Raw genomic sequence first — 13014 nt, forward strand, 5'->3', positions numbered from 1 at the left:
GGAAATATCTGAGCACTTACCTGGCTTTGGAATACAGCATGTAAAATTGTTTTTATTTATAGTCAAAATGTTTAGTGCTTCTAAATATATATAATTTTGTTTTCATCTTTCTTTTTTGAATAAGATCACTGGAAAAAAAATAAAATCTTAAAAACATTTAAGTTTAGTGATTCTTTTATTCCATTTTATATTAAACAATTATCTATCTACCTATATCATTTAACATTGCTCAATTCTACTTAATTACATTTATTTAATTATAAATTTTAATACAAAGTTAAAATTTAGTTATGGAGTTTTTTGTTTGTTTGTTTGTTTAATAATAACCATTAATATGGGCTTCCCTTGTGGCTCACAGACTGGTTCCAAATACGAAAAGGAGTATGTCAAGGCTGTATATTGTCACCCTGCTTATTTAACTTTTATGCAGAGTACATCATGAGAAACGCTGGGCTGGAGGAAGCACAAGCTGGAATCAAGATTGCCGGGAGAAATATCAATAACCTCAGATATGCAGATGACACCACCCTGATGGCAGAAAGTGAAGAAGAACTAAGGAGCCTCTTGATGAAAGTGAAAGAGAAGAGTGAAAAAGTTGGCTTAAAGCTCAACATTCAGAAAACTAAGATCATGGCATCTGGTTCCATCACTTCATGGCAGATAGATGGGGAAACAGTGGAAACAGTGGTTGACTTTATTTTTCTGGGCTCCAAAATCACTGCAGATGGTGATTGCAGCAATGAAATGAAAAGATGCTTACTCCTTGGAAGGAAAGTTATGACCAACCTAGACAGCATATTGAAAAGCAGAGACATTACTTTGCCAACAAAGGTCCGTCTAGTCAAGGCTATGGTTTTTCCAGTGGTCATGTATGGATGTGAGAGTTGGACTATAAAGAAAGCTGAGCGCCGAAGAATCGATGCTTTTGAACTGTGGTGTTGGAGAAGACTCTTGAGAGTCCCTTGGACTGCAAGGAGATCCAACCAGTCCAGCCTAAAGGAGATCAGTCCTGGGTGTTCATTGGAAGGACTGATGTTGAAGCTGAAACTCCAATACTTTGGCCACCTGATGCAAAGAGCTGACTCATTGGAAAAGACCCTGATGCTGGGAAAGATTGAGGGCAGGAGGAGAAGGGGATGACAGAGGATAAGATGGCTGGATGGCATCACTGACTCGATGGAAAGGGGTTTGGGTGGACTCAGAGAGTTGGTGATGGACAGGGAAGCCTGGCGTGCTACAGTTCACGGGGTTGCAAAGAGTCGGACACGACTGAGTGACTGAACTCAATTAACTTGTGGCTCAGCTGGTAAAGAAACCGCCTGCAATATGGGAGATCTGGGTTTGATCCCTGGGTTGGGAAGATCCCCTAGAGAAGGGAAAGGCTACCCACTCCAGTATTCTGGTCTGGAGAATTCCATGGACTGTATGGTCCATGGGGTTGCAAAGAGTCGGACACAACTGAGTGACTTTCACTTTCACTTTCAAGCATTATTAAGGGTTGAAATATAAAATAAAAATAACATCTTCCATTGTTACTCGGGCAAATCTGGATGAAATGATAAACCTAAAAGATTTTAATATCTTATATTAATCATAATATTAGTATATTAAATAATAAGCATTTAACAATGCTTATTACTAAACAAAAATTATAATCATAACTAAATTTTTGGAATCAACCTTGAATATTCATTGGAAGGACTAATGCTGAAGCTGAACCTCCAATAATTTGGCCACCTGATGCAAAGAGAAGATTCACTAGAAAAGACCCTTATGCTGGAAAAGATTGAAGGCAGGAGGAAAAAAGGGTGACAGAGGATGAGATGGGTGGATGGCATCCCCGACTCAATGGACAAGAGTGTGAGCAAACTTTGGGAGATGGTGTAGGATAGGGAAGATTGGCATGCTGCAGTCCATGGGTTCGCACAGAGTCGGACATGACTGAATGACTGAATAACAGTACTAACCCTGGATATCAATGTTATCCAAGACTAGAATAGGAAGCTAAATATTTGCTTTAAGAAAGTGATTGCTATATACATTTTCCTTCCAATCCAAAATACCTATCCTGTACCTGAAGACAATAATATATGTCTTCAGCTTCTAAATAAGTTTTTATTGTGGTAGAATACATGTAACATGAAATTGATCATTTTAACTTTTTTTTTTCTGGCCATGCCATACAGCATGTGGAATCTTATTAATAGTTCCCCAATAAGGAATGTTCCATAAGCCTTTTATCCTTATCCATCAGAGGGCAGACAGAATGAAAACCACAATCACAGAAAACTAATCAAATTGATCACAGGGACCACAGCCTTGTCTAACTCAATGAAACCATGAGCTATGCCATGTAGGACCACCCAAGATGGACAGATCATGATGGAGAGTTCTGACAAAATGTGGTCCACTGGAGAAAGGAATAGCAAACCACTTCAGTATTCCTGCCTTGAGAACCCAATGAACAGAATGAAAAGACAAAAAGATAGGACGCTGAAAGAGGAACTCCCCAGGTCGGCAGATGCCCAATATGCTACTGGAGATCAGTGGGGAAATAGCTCCAGAAAGAATGAAGAGACAGAACCAAAATAAAAACAACACCCAGTTGTGGATGTGACTAGTGATGGAAGTAAAGTCCAGTACTGTAAAGAACAATATCGCATAGGAACCGGGAATGTTAGGTCCATGAATCAAGGTAAATTGGAAGTGGTCAAACTGGAGATGGCAAGAGTAAACATCAACATTTTAGGAATCAGTGAACTAAAATGGACTGGAATGGGTGAATTTAACTCAGGTGACCATTACATCTACTACTGTGGGCACGAATTCTTTAGAGAAAATGGAGTAGCCCTCATAGTCAACAAAAGAGTCCAAATGCAGTACTTGGATGCAATCTCAAAAATGACAGAATCATCTCTGTTCGTTTCCAAGGCAAATAATTCAATGCCACAGTAATCCAAGTCTATGCCACGGCCAGGAAAGCTGAAGAAACTGAAACTGAATGGTTCTATGAAGACCTACAAGACGTTCTAGAACTAACACCCCAAAAAGATGTCTTTTTCATTATAGGGGGCTGGGATGCAAAAGTAGGAAATCAAGAGATATCTGGAGTAACAGTCAAATCTGGCCTTGGGGTACAAAATGAAACAGGAAAAAGGCTAATAGAGTTTTGCCAAGTGAACGCACTGGTCATAGCAAACATCCTCTTCTAACAACACAAGAGAAGACTCTACACATGGACATCCCCAGATGGTCAATACCAAAATCAGATTGATTATATTCTTTGCAGCTGAAGATGGAGAAGCTCTATACAGTCAGCAAAAACTAGACTGGGAGCTGACTGTGGCTCAGATCAATACTCCTTATTGCCAAATTCAGACTTAAATTGAAGAAAGTGGGGAAAACCACTAAACCATTCAGGTATGACTTAAATCAAACCCCTTATGATTATATAGTGGAAGTGATGAATAGATTCAAGAGATTAGATCTGACAGAGTGCCTGAGGAACTGGTTCCAAATTGGGAAAGGAGTACATTAAGGCTGTATATTGTCACCCTGATTATTTAACTTCTATGCAGAGTACATCATGTGAAACGCTGGGCTGGATGACGCACAAGCTGGAATCAAGATTGCCGGGAGAAATATCAATAATCTCAGATATGCAGATGACACCACCCTTATGACAGAAAGCGAAGAACTAAAGAACCTCTTGATGAAAGTGAAAGAGGAGAGTGAAAAAAGTGGCTTAAAACTCAGCATTCAGAAAACTAAGATCATAGCCTCTGGTCCTATCACTTCATGGCAAATAGATGAGGAAACAATGGAAACAACGAGAGACTTTATTTTGGGGGGCTCCAAAATCACTGCAGATGGTGACTGCAGCCATGAAATTAAAAGATGCTTGCTCCTTGGAAGAAAAGCTATGACCAACCTAGACAGCATAGTAAAAAGCAGAGACATTACTTTGCCAACAAAGGTCCATCTAGTCAAAGTTATGGTTTTTCCAGTAGTCAGTTATTGATGTGAGAGTTGAACTATAAGGAAAGCTGAGCACCAAAGAATTGGTGCTTTTGACCTGTGGTGTTTGAGAAGATCTTGAGAGTCCCTTGGACTGTAAGGAGATCCAACCAGTCCATCCTAAAGGAAATCAGTTCATTTCAGTTCAGTCACTCAGATGTGTCTGACTCTTTGAGACCCCATGAACTGCAGCATGCCAGGCCTCCCTGTGCATCACCAACTCCTGGAGATACCCAAACTCATGTCCATTGAGTTGGTGATGCCATCTAACCATCTCATCCTCTGTCATCCCCCTCTCCTCCTGCCTTCAATCTTTCCCAACATCAGGGTCTTTTCAAATGAGTCAGCTCTTCGCATCAGGAGGCCAAAATATTGGAGTTTCAGCTTCAACATCAGTCTTTTCAGTGAATACCCAGGACTGATTTCCTTTAGGATGGACTGGTTGGATCGCCTTGTAGTCCAAGGGACTCTCAAGAGTCTTATCCAACACCTCAGTTCAAAAACATCAATTCTGTGCTCAGCTTTCTTTCAAGACAGATGGGTCATGGTGGAGATGTCTGAAAGAATGTGGTTCACTGGAGACAGGAATGGCAAACCACTTCAGTATTCTTGCCTTGAGAACCTCATGAACTGGATGAAAAGGCAGAAAGATGAACTCCCAGGTCGGTAGGTGCCCAATATGCTACTGGAGATCAGTGGAGAAATAACTCCAGAAAGATTGAAGGAATGGAGCCAAGGCAAAAACAACACCCGGTTGTGGATGTGACTGGTGATAGAAGCAAGGTACAATGCTATAAAGAGAAATATTGCATAGGAACCTGGAATGTTAGGTCCATGAATCAAGGCAAATTGGAAGTGGTTAAACAGGCAGGAGATGGCAAGAGTGAACATCGACATTCTAGGAATCAGTGAACTAAGATAGACTGGAATGGGTGAATTTAACTCAGATGACCATTATATCTACTACCGTGGGCAGGAATTCCTTAGAAGAAATGGAGTAGTCCTCATAGTTAACAATAGAGTCTGAAATGCAGTACTTGGATGCAATCTCAAGAACGACAGAATGATCTCTGTTCGTTTCCAAGACAAACCACTCAATATCATGGTAATCCAAGTCTATGCCCCAACCAGTAACACTGAAGAAGCTGAAATTGAATGGTTCTATGAAGACCTACAAGACCTTTTAGAACTAACACCCAAAAAAGATGTCCTTTTCATTATAGGGGACTGGAATGCAAAAGTAGGAAGTCAAGAAATACCTGGAGTAACAGGTAACTTTGGCCTTGGAGTACAGAATGAAGCAGGGCAAAGGCTAATAGATTTCTGCCAAGAGAACGCACTGGTCATAGCAAACACCCTCTTCCAACAACACAAGAGAAGACTCTACACATGGACACCACCAGATGGTTGACACTGAAATCAGATTGATTATATTCTTTGCAGCCAAAGATGGAGAAGCTCTATACAGTCAGCAAAAACAAGTCCGGGAGCTGACTGTGGCTCGGATCATGAACTCCTTATTGCCAAATTCAGACTGAAATTGAAGAAAGTGGAGAAAACCACTAGACCATTCAGGTATGACCTAAATCCCTTATGACTACACAGTGGTAGTGAGAAATAGATTTAAGGGACTAGATCTGATAGACAGAGTGCCTGATGAACTAGAATGGAGGTTTGTGACATTGTACAGAAGACAGGAATCAAGATCATCCCCAAGAAAAAGTAATGCAAAAAAGCAAAATGGCTATCTGAGGAGGGCTTACAAATAGCTGTGAAAAGACGGGAAGCAAAAAGCAAAGGAGAAAAGGAAAGATATATCCATTTGAATGCAGAGTACCAAAGAATAGCAAGGAGAGATAAGAAAGCCTTCCTCAGCTATCAGTGCAAAGAAATAGAGGAAAACAATAGAATGGGAAAGACTGGAGATCTCTTCAAGAAAATTAGAGATCCCAAGGGAACATTTCACGCAAAGATGGGCTCGATAAAGGACAGAAATTATATGGACCTAACAGAAGCAGAAGATATTAAGAAGAGGTGGCAAGAATACACAGAAGAACAGTACAAAAAAATCTTCATGACCCAGATAATCACGATGGTGTGATCACTCACCTAGAGCCAGATATCCTGGAATGTGAAGTCAAATGGGCCTTAGGAAGTATCACTACGAATAAAGTTAGTGGAAGTGATGGAATTCCAGTTGAGCTATTTCAAATCCTAAAAGATAATGCTGAGAAAGTGCTGCACTCAATACGTCAGCAAATTTTAAAACTCAGCAGTGGCCACAGGACTGGAAAAGGTCAGTTTTCATTCCAATCCCCAAGAAAGGCAATGCCAAAGAATGCTCAAGCTACCACACAATTGCACTCATCTCACACATTAGTAAAGTAATGCTCAAAATTCTCCAAGCCAGGCTTCAGCAATACGTGAACTGTGAACTTCCAGATGTTCAAGCTGGTTTTAGAAAAGGCAGAGGAACCAGAGATCAAATTGCCAACATCTGCTGGATCATCAAAAAAGCAAGAGAGTTCCAGAAAAACATCTATTTCTGCTTTATTGACTATGCTAAAGCCTTTGACTTTGTGGATCACAATTAAAAAAAGGACATCAATCCTGAATATTTACTGAAAGGACTGATGCTCAAGCTCAAACTCCAATACTATGGCCACCTCATGTGAAGAACTGACTCATTGGAAAAGACCCTGATGCTGGGAAAGATTGAAAGCGGGAGGAGAAGGGGATGACAGGGGATGAGATGGTTGGATGGCATCACCGACTCGATGGTCATGAGTTTGAGTAAGCTCCGGGAGTTGGTGATGGACAGAGAAGTCTGGCGTGCTGCAGTCCATAGGGTCACAAAGAGTTGGACATGACTGAGCGACTGAACTGAACTGAATCAGGAATCAAACCCATGCCCCTCGTGTTGGAAGTGCAGTCTTAACCCCTGAACTGCTAGGGAAATCCCATCATTTTAACCATTTTTAAGTTTAGCGGTATTCATATCGTCATGCAACCATCACCACCATATCCAAACTTTTTTTATCTTTTCAAACTGAAACACTGTACCCTTTAAACAGTAACTCCCCATTCATCCTTCCCCTTTATCCTGGCAAACACCATCTACTTCCTGTTTCTATAAATTTGACTATTGTATGTACCTTGTTCAAGTGGAATCATACAATAGCAAAAAATGTTTTAAGTTGCAGTGTAATTATCTTAATTTCAGTACAGTTAATCAAGCAAATTCTGTGCTTTAAACTATAGGATCAACCCATCTTTGGTGAATATACAAAGACCTCACGTTTTGGCAATGGAATCTAAGCCTTGGTCTGATGGGGACATGCCTCCATTAGGCAAACACAAAGCCCCTTTATTTACCCTATTTAGCTGAACCCTAAGCAGTCTGACTGGCATTCTGGGTTCTGCCTATATATTTTGTGTTTCTGATGTGCAAACTCAGTCGTAAAAAATATCTACAGCACTTGCTTTAAAAGTACTTGCTGCCACTTAACTGTAAACAGACTTGTAATTTGGCTGTAAAAATTCACGACTTGCTGAAAGGAGCTATAATAAAGTCATAATGATTGCTGGTGCAAGCACCATCAGAGAGGCCCTGGATGGCTGGCTGGCTAAGAAGCATGGTATGCCTGCTGGAAGCTGGGTGAATCGTGGGTGACAGACACCCAGTATTGCCCTTAGAGAGGTTCACTTTTCCCATGATCTTCAATGTCCAAACACATCAAGTGCTGAAGAGTTGATGATCATTGGCCAGATGGGTCAACATCACCAGCCCTATTGGGTGGACAGAGGCTCCGTTCAAGATCCTCAAGTCCTTTGAACAATGCTAATCTTTCTCTTTTTGACAAAAGGATGAGGGGCAACATCTGGAAATGAAGGCTAGAGATGGAGGCCATTTCATGCCCCCAAACAGCTCTGGTTGGAAATCTAAATGTCATCCTTTGCTTTGTGTGTGATGAAAGAGCACTTTTCCTTTCTCCAGGGATTGATAGAGGAAGGTTTAGCCAAGAAAGGAGGCTACTTATATTTATTCTGAGGTGGAGGGTGAGGCATATAACCAAAGTATGGGTTGTGTCGGAAGAGACTTGAGGACCAGAGTGACCTGGTCACAGTGGGCCTGTAGCTGCCATGGGGAACTGATGTCCAAGAAAGTTCTCACGTGGAACATCTGGTTCAACAGACCAGAGTCTGATCAGAGCTACAGTCTCACCAAGACCACCACCTCTCTTCCTTCCCCGAGAACTCTCTTTCTCTCACTTTCTGTGAGTCTTTATCCAGGGGACAGTGTGGACATGGGGTCCCCGCATTGGGAGCTGTTCTTCAGGTGACCTCGTTCTGACTGAGGCCCAGATAGACTTACTTCTCACCCCAGCTACAGCTGCACAGCACTTCAGAAGAGGAGAGTTTGACCAGAGAAAGAAGCTGCCTCACCTTGGCTTTGCCAGCGAGTGGTCCAGGCCCCAGGATGACAGAAAGGACCTTGATTTAGAGTCAGGAGCTCTGAACTTCAGAAAATAATTTTACCTATCTGGGCTTGGCTCTCCCTTGGAAATACAAGGGGATTATATGCATTTTTCTGAGGTCTTTTCTAGCTCTTATAGTTGATTTTTGAGCCAGAGAGGATCTCTTGGAGCCACTGGTTTGCTACCCTTTCAGGAAGTCAAGGCCAGAGAAGAATAAGGCACAGGAATTGGAAACCCCATTTAGCAAGCTCTAAACTTTGGAGAAGGCAATGGCACCCCACTCCAGTACTCTTGCCTGGAAAATCCCATGGACAGAGGAGCCTGGTGGGCTGCAGTCCATGGGGTCACTAAGAGTCGGACACGACTGGGAGACTTCACTTTCACTTTTCACTTTCATGCATTGGAGAAGGAAATGGCAACCCACTCCAGTGTTCTTGCCTGGAGAATCCTGGGGACGGGGGAGCCTGGTGGGCTGCCGTCTGTGGGGTTGCACAGAGTCGGACACGACTGAAGTGACTTAGCAGCAGCAGCAAACTTTCAAGACATGTCAGGGATGACTTCTAAATGGATGTTGTTTAGACTTCTAAACACCAACTGTTCTGTCTAGGATTCTAAAGCAATTTTAATTCTAAACAGTGTGGATTGTGGAGATTCATGGAATTAAAGAGTTACACCAACTTGAGACAGAGATTCAGGGGCCAGGCTTGTGGAGAACTACCAATAAGATGTAACAAACAGGAAGGGGAGCTTTGCTGGCCAGAGGGGACCAGTGGATCTTGGCAAGGAAGTGGGAGACTCACAATGAGCCAAGCCATCACCTTCTCCCTCACTAGCCATTTCTCACTATTGACCTTCCCAGTCATTGGTCACTAAGGTCTCTGGGTAACTTTCCCAATTCTTTGTAACCAAGTTTTGCTTACAATTCATGTCAGACCTGGAAGTCATTTGGAAAAGCTAGTTTATAATGTACTTCAAGCTTTCCAAAGCCAAATAGAGTATGAATCACAAGATGAAACACCTAAAACAGGAAGGTCAGAGTCAGACACCCTCTTCACTCCAACACACATACACACAAACACATACACATACCCTGCCAAATATATTTATTTCTTTATGCCCAATGGGCCAAATATAATCTCCGGACTTATTATTATATGTATATTTGCTCTCATTTATCTTATATGTTGAATCGCATGTGCTTTTGTAAACCACCTAAAATTCTTTGAGAAAAAATCATGCACAGATCAATCACTTCAGAAATGAAAATCAGTGAGGTGCCATTTTTATGATGAAGCCCACCCTCACCCCTCCCAGTATTTCTCACCCTGTTCTGAGTTCTTTCAGCTCTCTCTAGAAGCACAGCTTCTCTGTTGCCCGTCGTTTCACACACACAGGTAGTTTCCTGAGAGGACTCCATGCTCTTCCTGGGTGAAACTCCTTGTACGTATTTCTCCCATTTTTCTCAGTGTCCGTTGGCACACATCCAGCCCAGGCCTGGGCCAGCAATATTCCTTTGATACCAAACAAGGGCTGTTGTTTTAGCCACCTAGCTTTGTAGACTGACCTCTGGAGATTAATAGCAGCAAAGATTAGATTCCTTTCACATCTACTAGGCTCATGGTCATGGTTTAAATAATAGTCATTGAGTGACTAAGTGAGTGTCTTTGAAGAAGGTGGTGATGAGTGACAGACAGTAGCACCAGTTTAGGCAGCCTGCTTCACAAAGGCCACCTTCCCTCCAGAGAAAACAGTGTTCTTTGCAATGTCCTGGGCCACCAAGGGACTCATTAAGTATGGAAATTCCCAGCTTCCCTCAGGGCCTGATGCAGAAGGCTCTTGCTGGGTTCAGCAGTCTACAGGGTTTGCAAGCCACCTGCCTGATTCTAAGCAGGTTTTCCCAGCAACACTGGCGAAGGATAAAGAGACGTCTGGAACGTCCTACCCTCCCAGGAAGATGACATCTCCACCCCAAGCCCAATGCCCTCAGAGCTGAGTAGGAGGCAGGCACTCTAACCACCTCCATGACCATTACCCAGATGAGCTTGTGTCCCTCACTTCCTCTTCACAGTTTTTAGATGAACAAAGCAGCTGTCCACATTCATCCCCAGTGGGGCACACATATATCCAGACATGGAGAACAACTTACTGAATAATTTCTTCATGAAAGCCCAAATCTCTCCTTTACTGTGAAAACACATTACTGAAACCTGAGAAAGATGAAAATACAAACTAGCATTACTTACTCTAATTTCAGACAGGATGTTAACCAAATGCACGCTCAATAGCCCTGTACCACCTGATGTTTGCAGGATCCAAATTTCGCCTGCAAATCGCTAAGAGTGGGTAGCAGAGGCTGAGGCTTTGGCGACTGATGGACATGGGATGAACACAGACTACACTTGTCCTCACTGCAGGAATCTCGACAAGTCCACCTCTCAGGGGCTTTGAATTTCTCACCTGTCAAATGGGAAAAATAAAGGCAACCCTCTTGGCAGGAGAGAGGAGATACAATCCCAGTATAACAAAGAGAGATGATGGGTACCAAGAAAGAAATGTAAATATGTGATGAGCTTTCCCATGGGCTGGGGGCCCATGAAGTCCGGGCTCCTGACTGTTGTGTGTATTTCTGTCCCTGGGTGCCTGAACGGATGCCTGGCAAGGAAGGGATTCAGGCAGATGACACTGGCTTAGAATTTCCCATGGGCCACAGCCCAGGCTCAGTGTTTAATGGGCACAATCTCACTCATCACACAACTATCTCACCTTACAGACCAGAAGTAAAATATGCCCTGCCATATCAGTAAACAAGGATATCACAGTCATCAGCAATTGTAGCCACTGAGCTGGTGAGCCCTGAAGGCACTCAGGAAGGAAAGAATACCTGCCATCTAGCAGCCATCAGACTGTAGCCACTCCCCATGGTGAGCCCTGAGGAAACTCAGGATGTGAGAACACAGGATGCTAGCCACAGCTAGCAAAGATACATATCAAAGGAATGATTTCAGTGAGCCCAGACTCTTGTTATCTTCCCATACACAGAAAAGTGCTAAATTCCTTTACTGGGGATACTTGGTTTTTCTTTAATTAACAATAATCTTTTGAAGTTAAGACTGCATGCCCTACAAAGTTTCTAAATAACCTCCTACTCCACTCATCTCCTTAGAGCAGTTCTCTCAGTGTTATATGAGATATTGCCTTCTGGGCTCAAAGTTCTAAAAATTACATAACTCTCAACTTTTCCATTGTGAATATTTTTTAAGTCTACACAGACAAGGACACATAAAGAAGCCTAGTAATTTGTCCAACCTGGTGGATCGTGGCCTTGAACTCAGAATTCAAAGTGTGAACTACTGATTTGCACATGAGCAGAGAGGGGCCTGAAAAACAGAAAACAGCTGGGAGCTTAGAGATGGCTTCACAGAGACCATCGTGCATGCCCTGGGCCTTGTAGGGCAGACAGATTTGAGATGAGCAGAAAAAGGGGAAGAGATTTAAGGAGATACACAAGCCAAGTTTGTAGGCCTAGAAAGCACATACTGTCCTGTGTGGGCTCTTTCCTCCTCATGGAGGCCCAGCAGCAGCTCCCAAGTGACAGAGGCTGTGGTCCTCAGGCTACCTGGATCCCCAGCCCTGGAGGGCAGCTTCAGGCCCTGCCCCGCTGTAGTGGAAGTTCCTCCTTGACTCTCTGTTCTTTGTCTTCAGAATCAAGCTTCATTTCTGCTTTGGGGCAGAGCAATGTATAATGAAGGTGCACACAACCAGCTCAGGGGTGGGGTGGCAGGTTAAAGACTCAATTTCCTGGCTTCTCCACTTTGCGTCACCCTGTTTAATGACATTTCAACATTGAGAGGGTTTCTGTTTTTTTTTCCCCTCCCTCTTTAAATTAAATGTACAGTAGGTGTTTTGTGTTTAATTTCCTTAAGAAAAAAATGTATTGTGAGGGTGAAATGGTAAAAAAAAAAAAAAAAAAAGGAGCTGGGAATTGTGGAAGTTTATAAAAACCATGTTCTGTGCTCCAGGGACTGAGGTTACCTCTTTGGAGCCTATTCATTCTCTTGGGAACACTCAGAATGGAGTCTTAAGGAGTTTTGTTTGTTGTTGCATTTTTTGCCTTCATTTTTTTCTCTCCTTTTCGGTCTGTGCATGAGTTACCTCCCGAGTCGCTTGTCTTTTTATGTGCTTCTCCGAGGTGTGCGGTGACACAATAGCCCCAAGCCTGCAGGCTTTGGAGCCACTTCTGTTCCATCACGTCATTACCTTCACAGGGTGTATTTATAGCAGCCAAGGTGCCAAAGCAGGGGCGGAGGGGCTGGAGGGCCTGCCTCCAGGACTGTTAGGGAGGGCCCTGCACAGAACCCCTATCCTGTCCCTCAGGCTGGGAGGGCACCAGTCTGTCTGCAGAGGGAAGGGCAATACTTAACAACAACCGGCTCTCCTGCCCAGCCCCTTGGGGCCTGGGGTGGTGTCAGAGTGACTGGGACCTCACTGCTGGGGAGGAGCAGAAGGGAGACCGAGTGGA

At 43.1% G+C, this 13014-nt stretch overlaps 1 protein-coding gene across 1 annotated transcript in view; it reads right to left on the minus strand.

The window, feature by feature from the left end:
* Nucleotides 1-12317, minus strand: part of LOC145524679 (uncharacterized) — a 29747-nt gene extending 17430 nt beyond the window's left edge. The window contains exons 1-3 of the mRNA XM_081537422.1: nucleotides 12033-12317; nucleotides 10792-10952; nucleotides 9820-10702 (exon numbers count right to left, since the gene is read on the minus strand). Of these exons, the coding sequence (XP_081393548.1) occupies nucleotides 9820-9912 (93 nt within the window). The 5' untranslated portion in view covers nucleotides 9913-10702; nucleotides 10792-10952; nucleotides 12033-12317. The remainder of the gene's footprint in view (nucleotides 1-9819; nucleotides 10703-10791; nucleotides 10953-12032) is intronic.
* Between the last annotated feature and the right edge of the window lie 697 nt (nucleotides 12318-13014).

This window comes from Giraffa tippelskirchi, chromosome 10 (assembly GCF_054371585.1).
Source record: "Giraffa tippelskirchi isolate mGirTip1 chromosome 10, T2T-mGirTip1v1.2.pri, whole genome shotgun sequence".
Taxonomy (NCBI): Eukaryota; Metazoa; Chordata; class Mammalia; order Artiodactyla; family Giraffidae; genus Giraffa; species Giraffa tippelskirchi.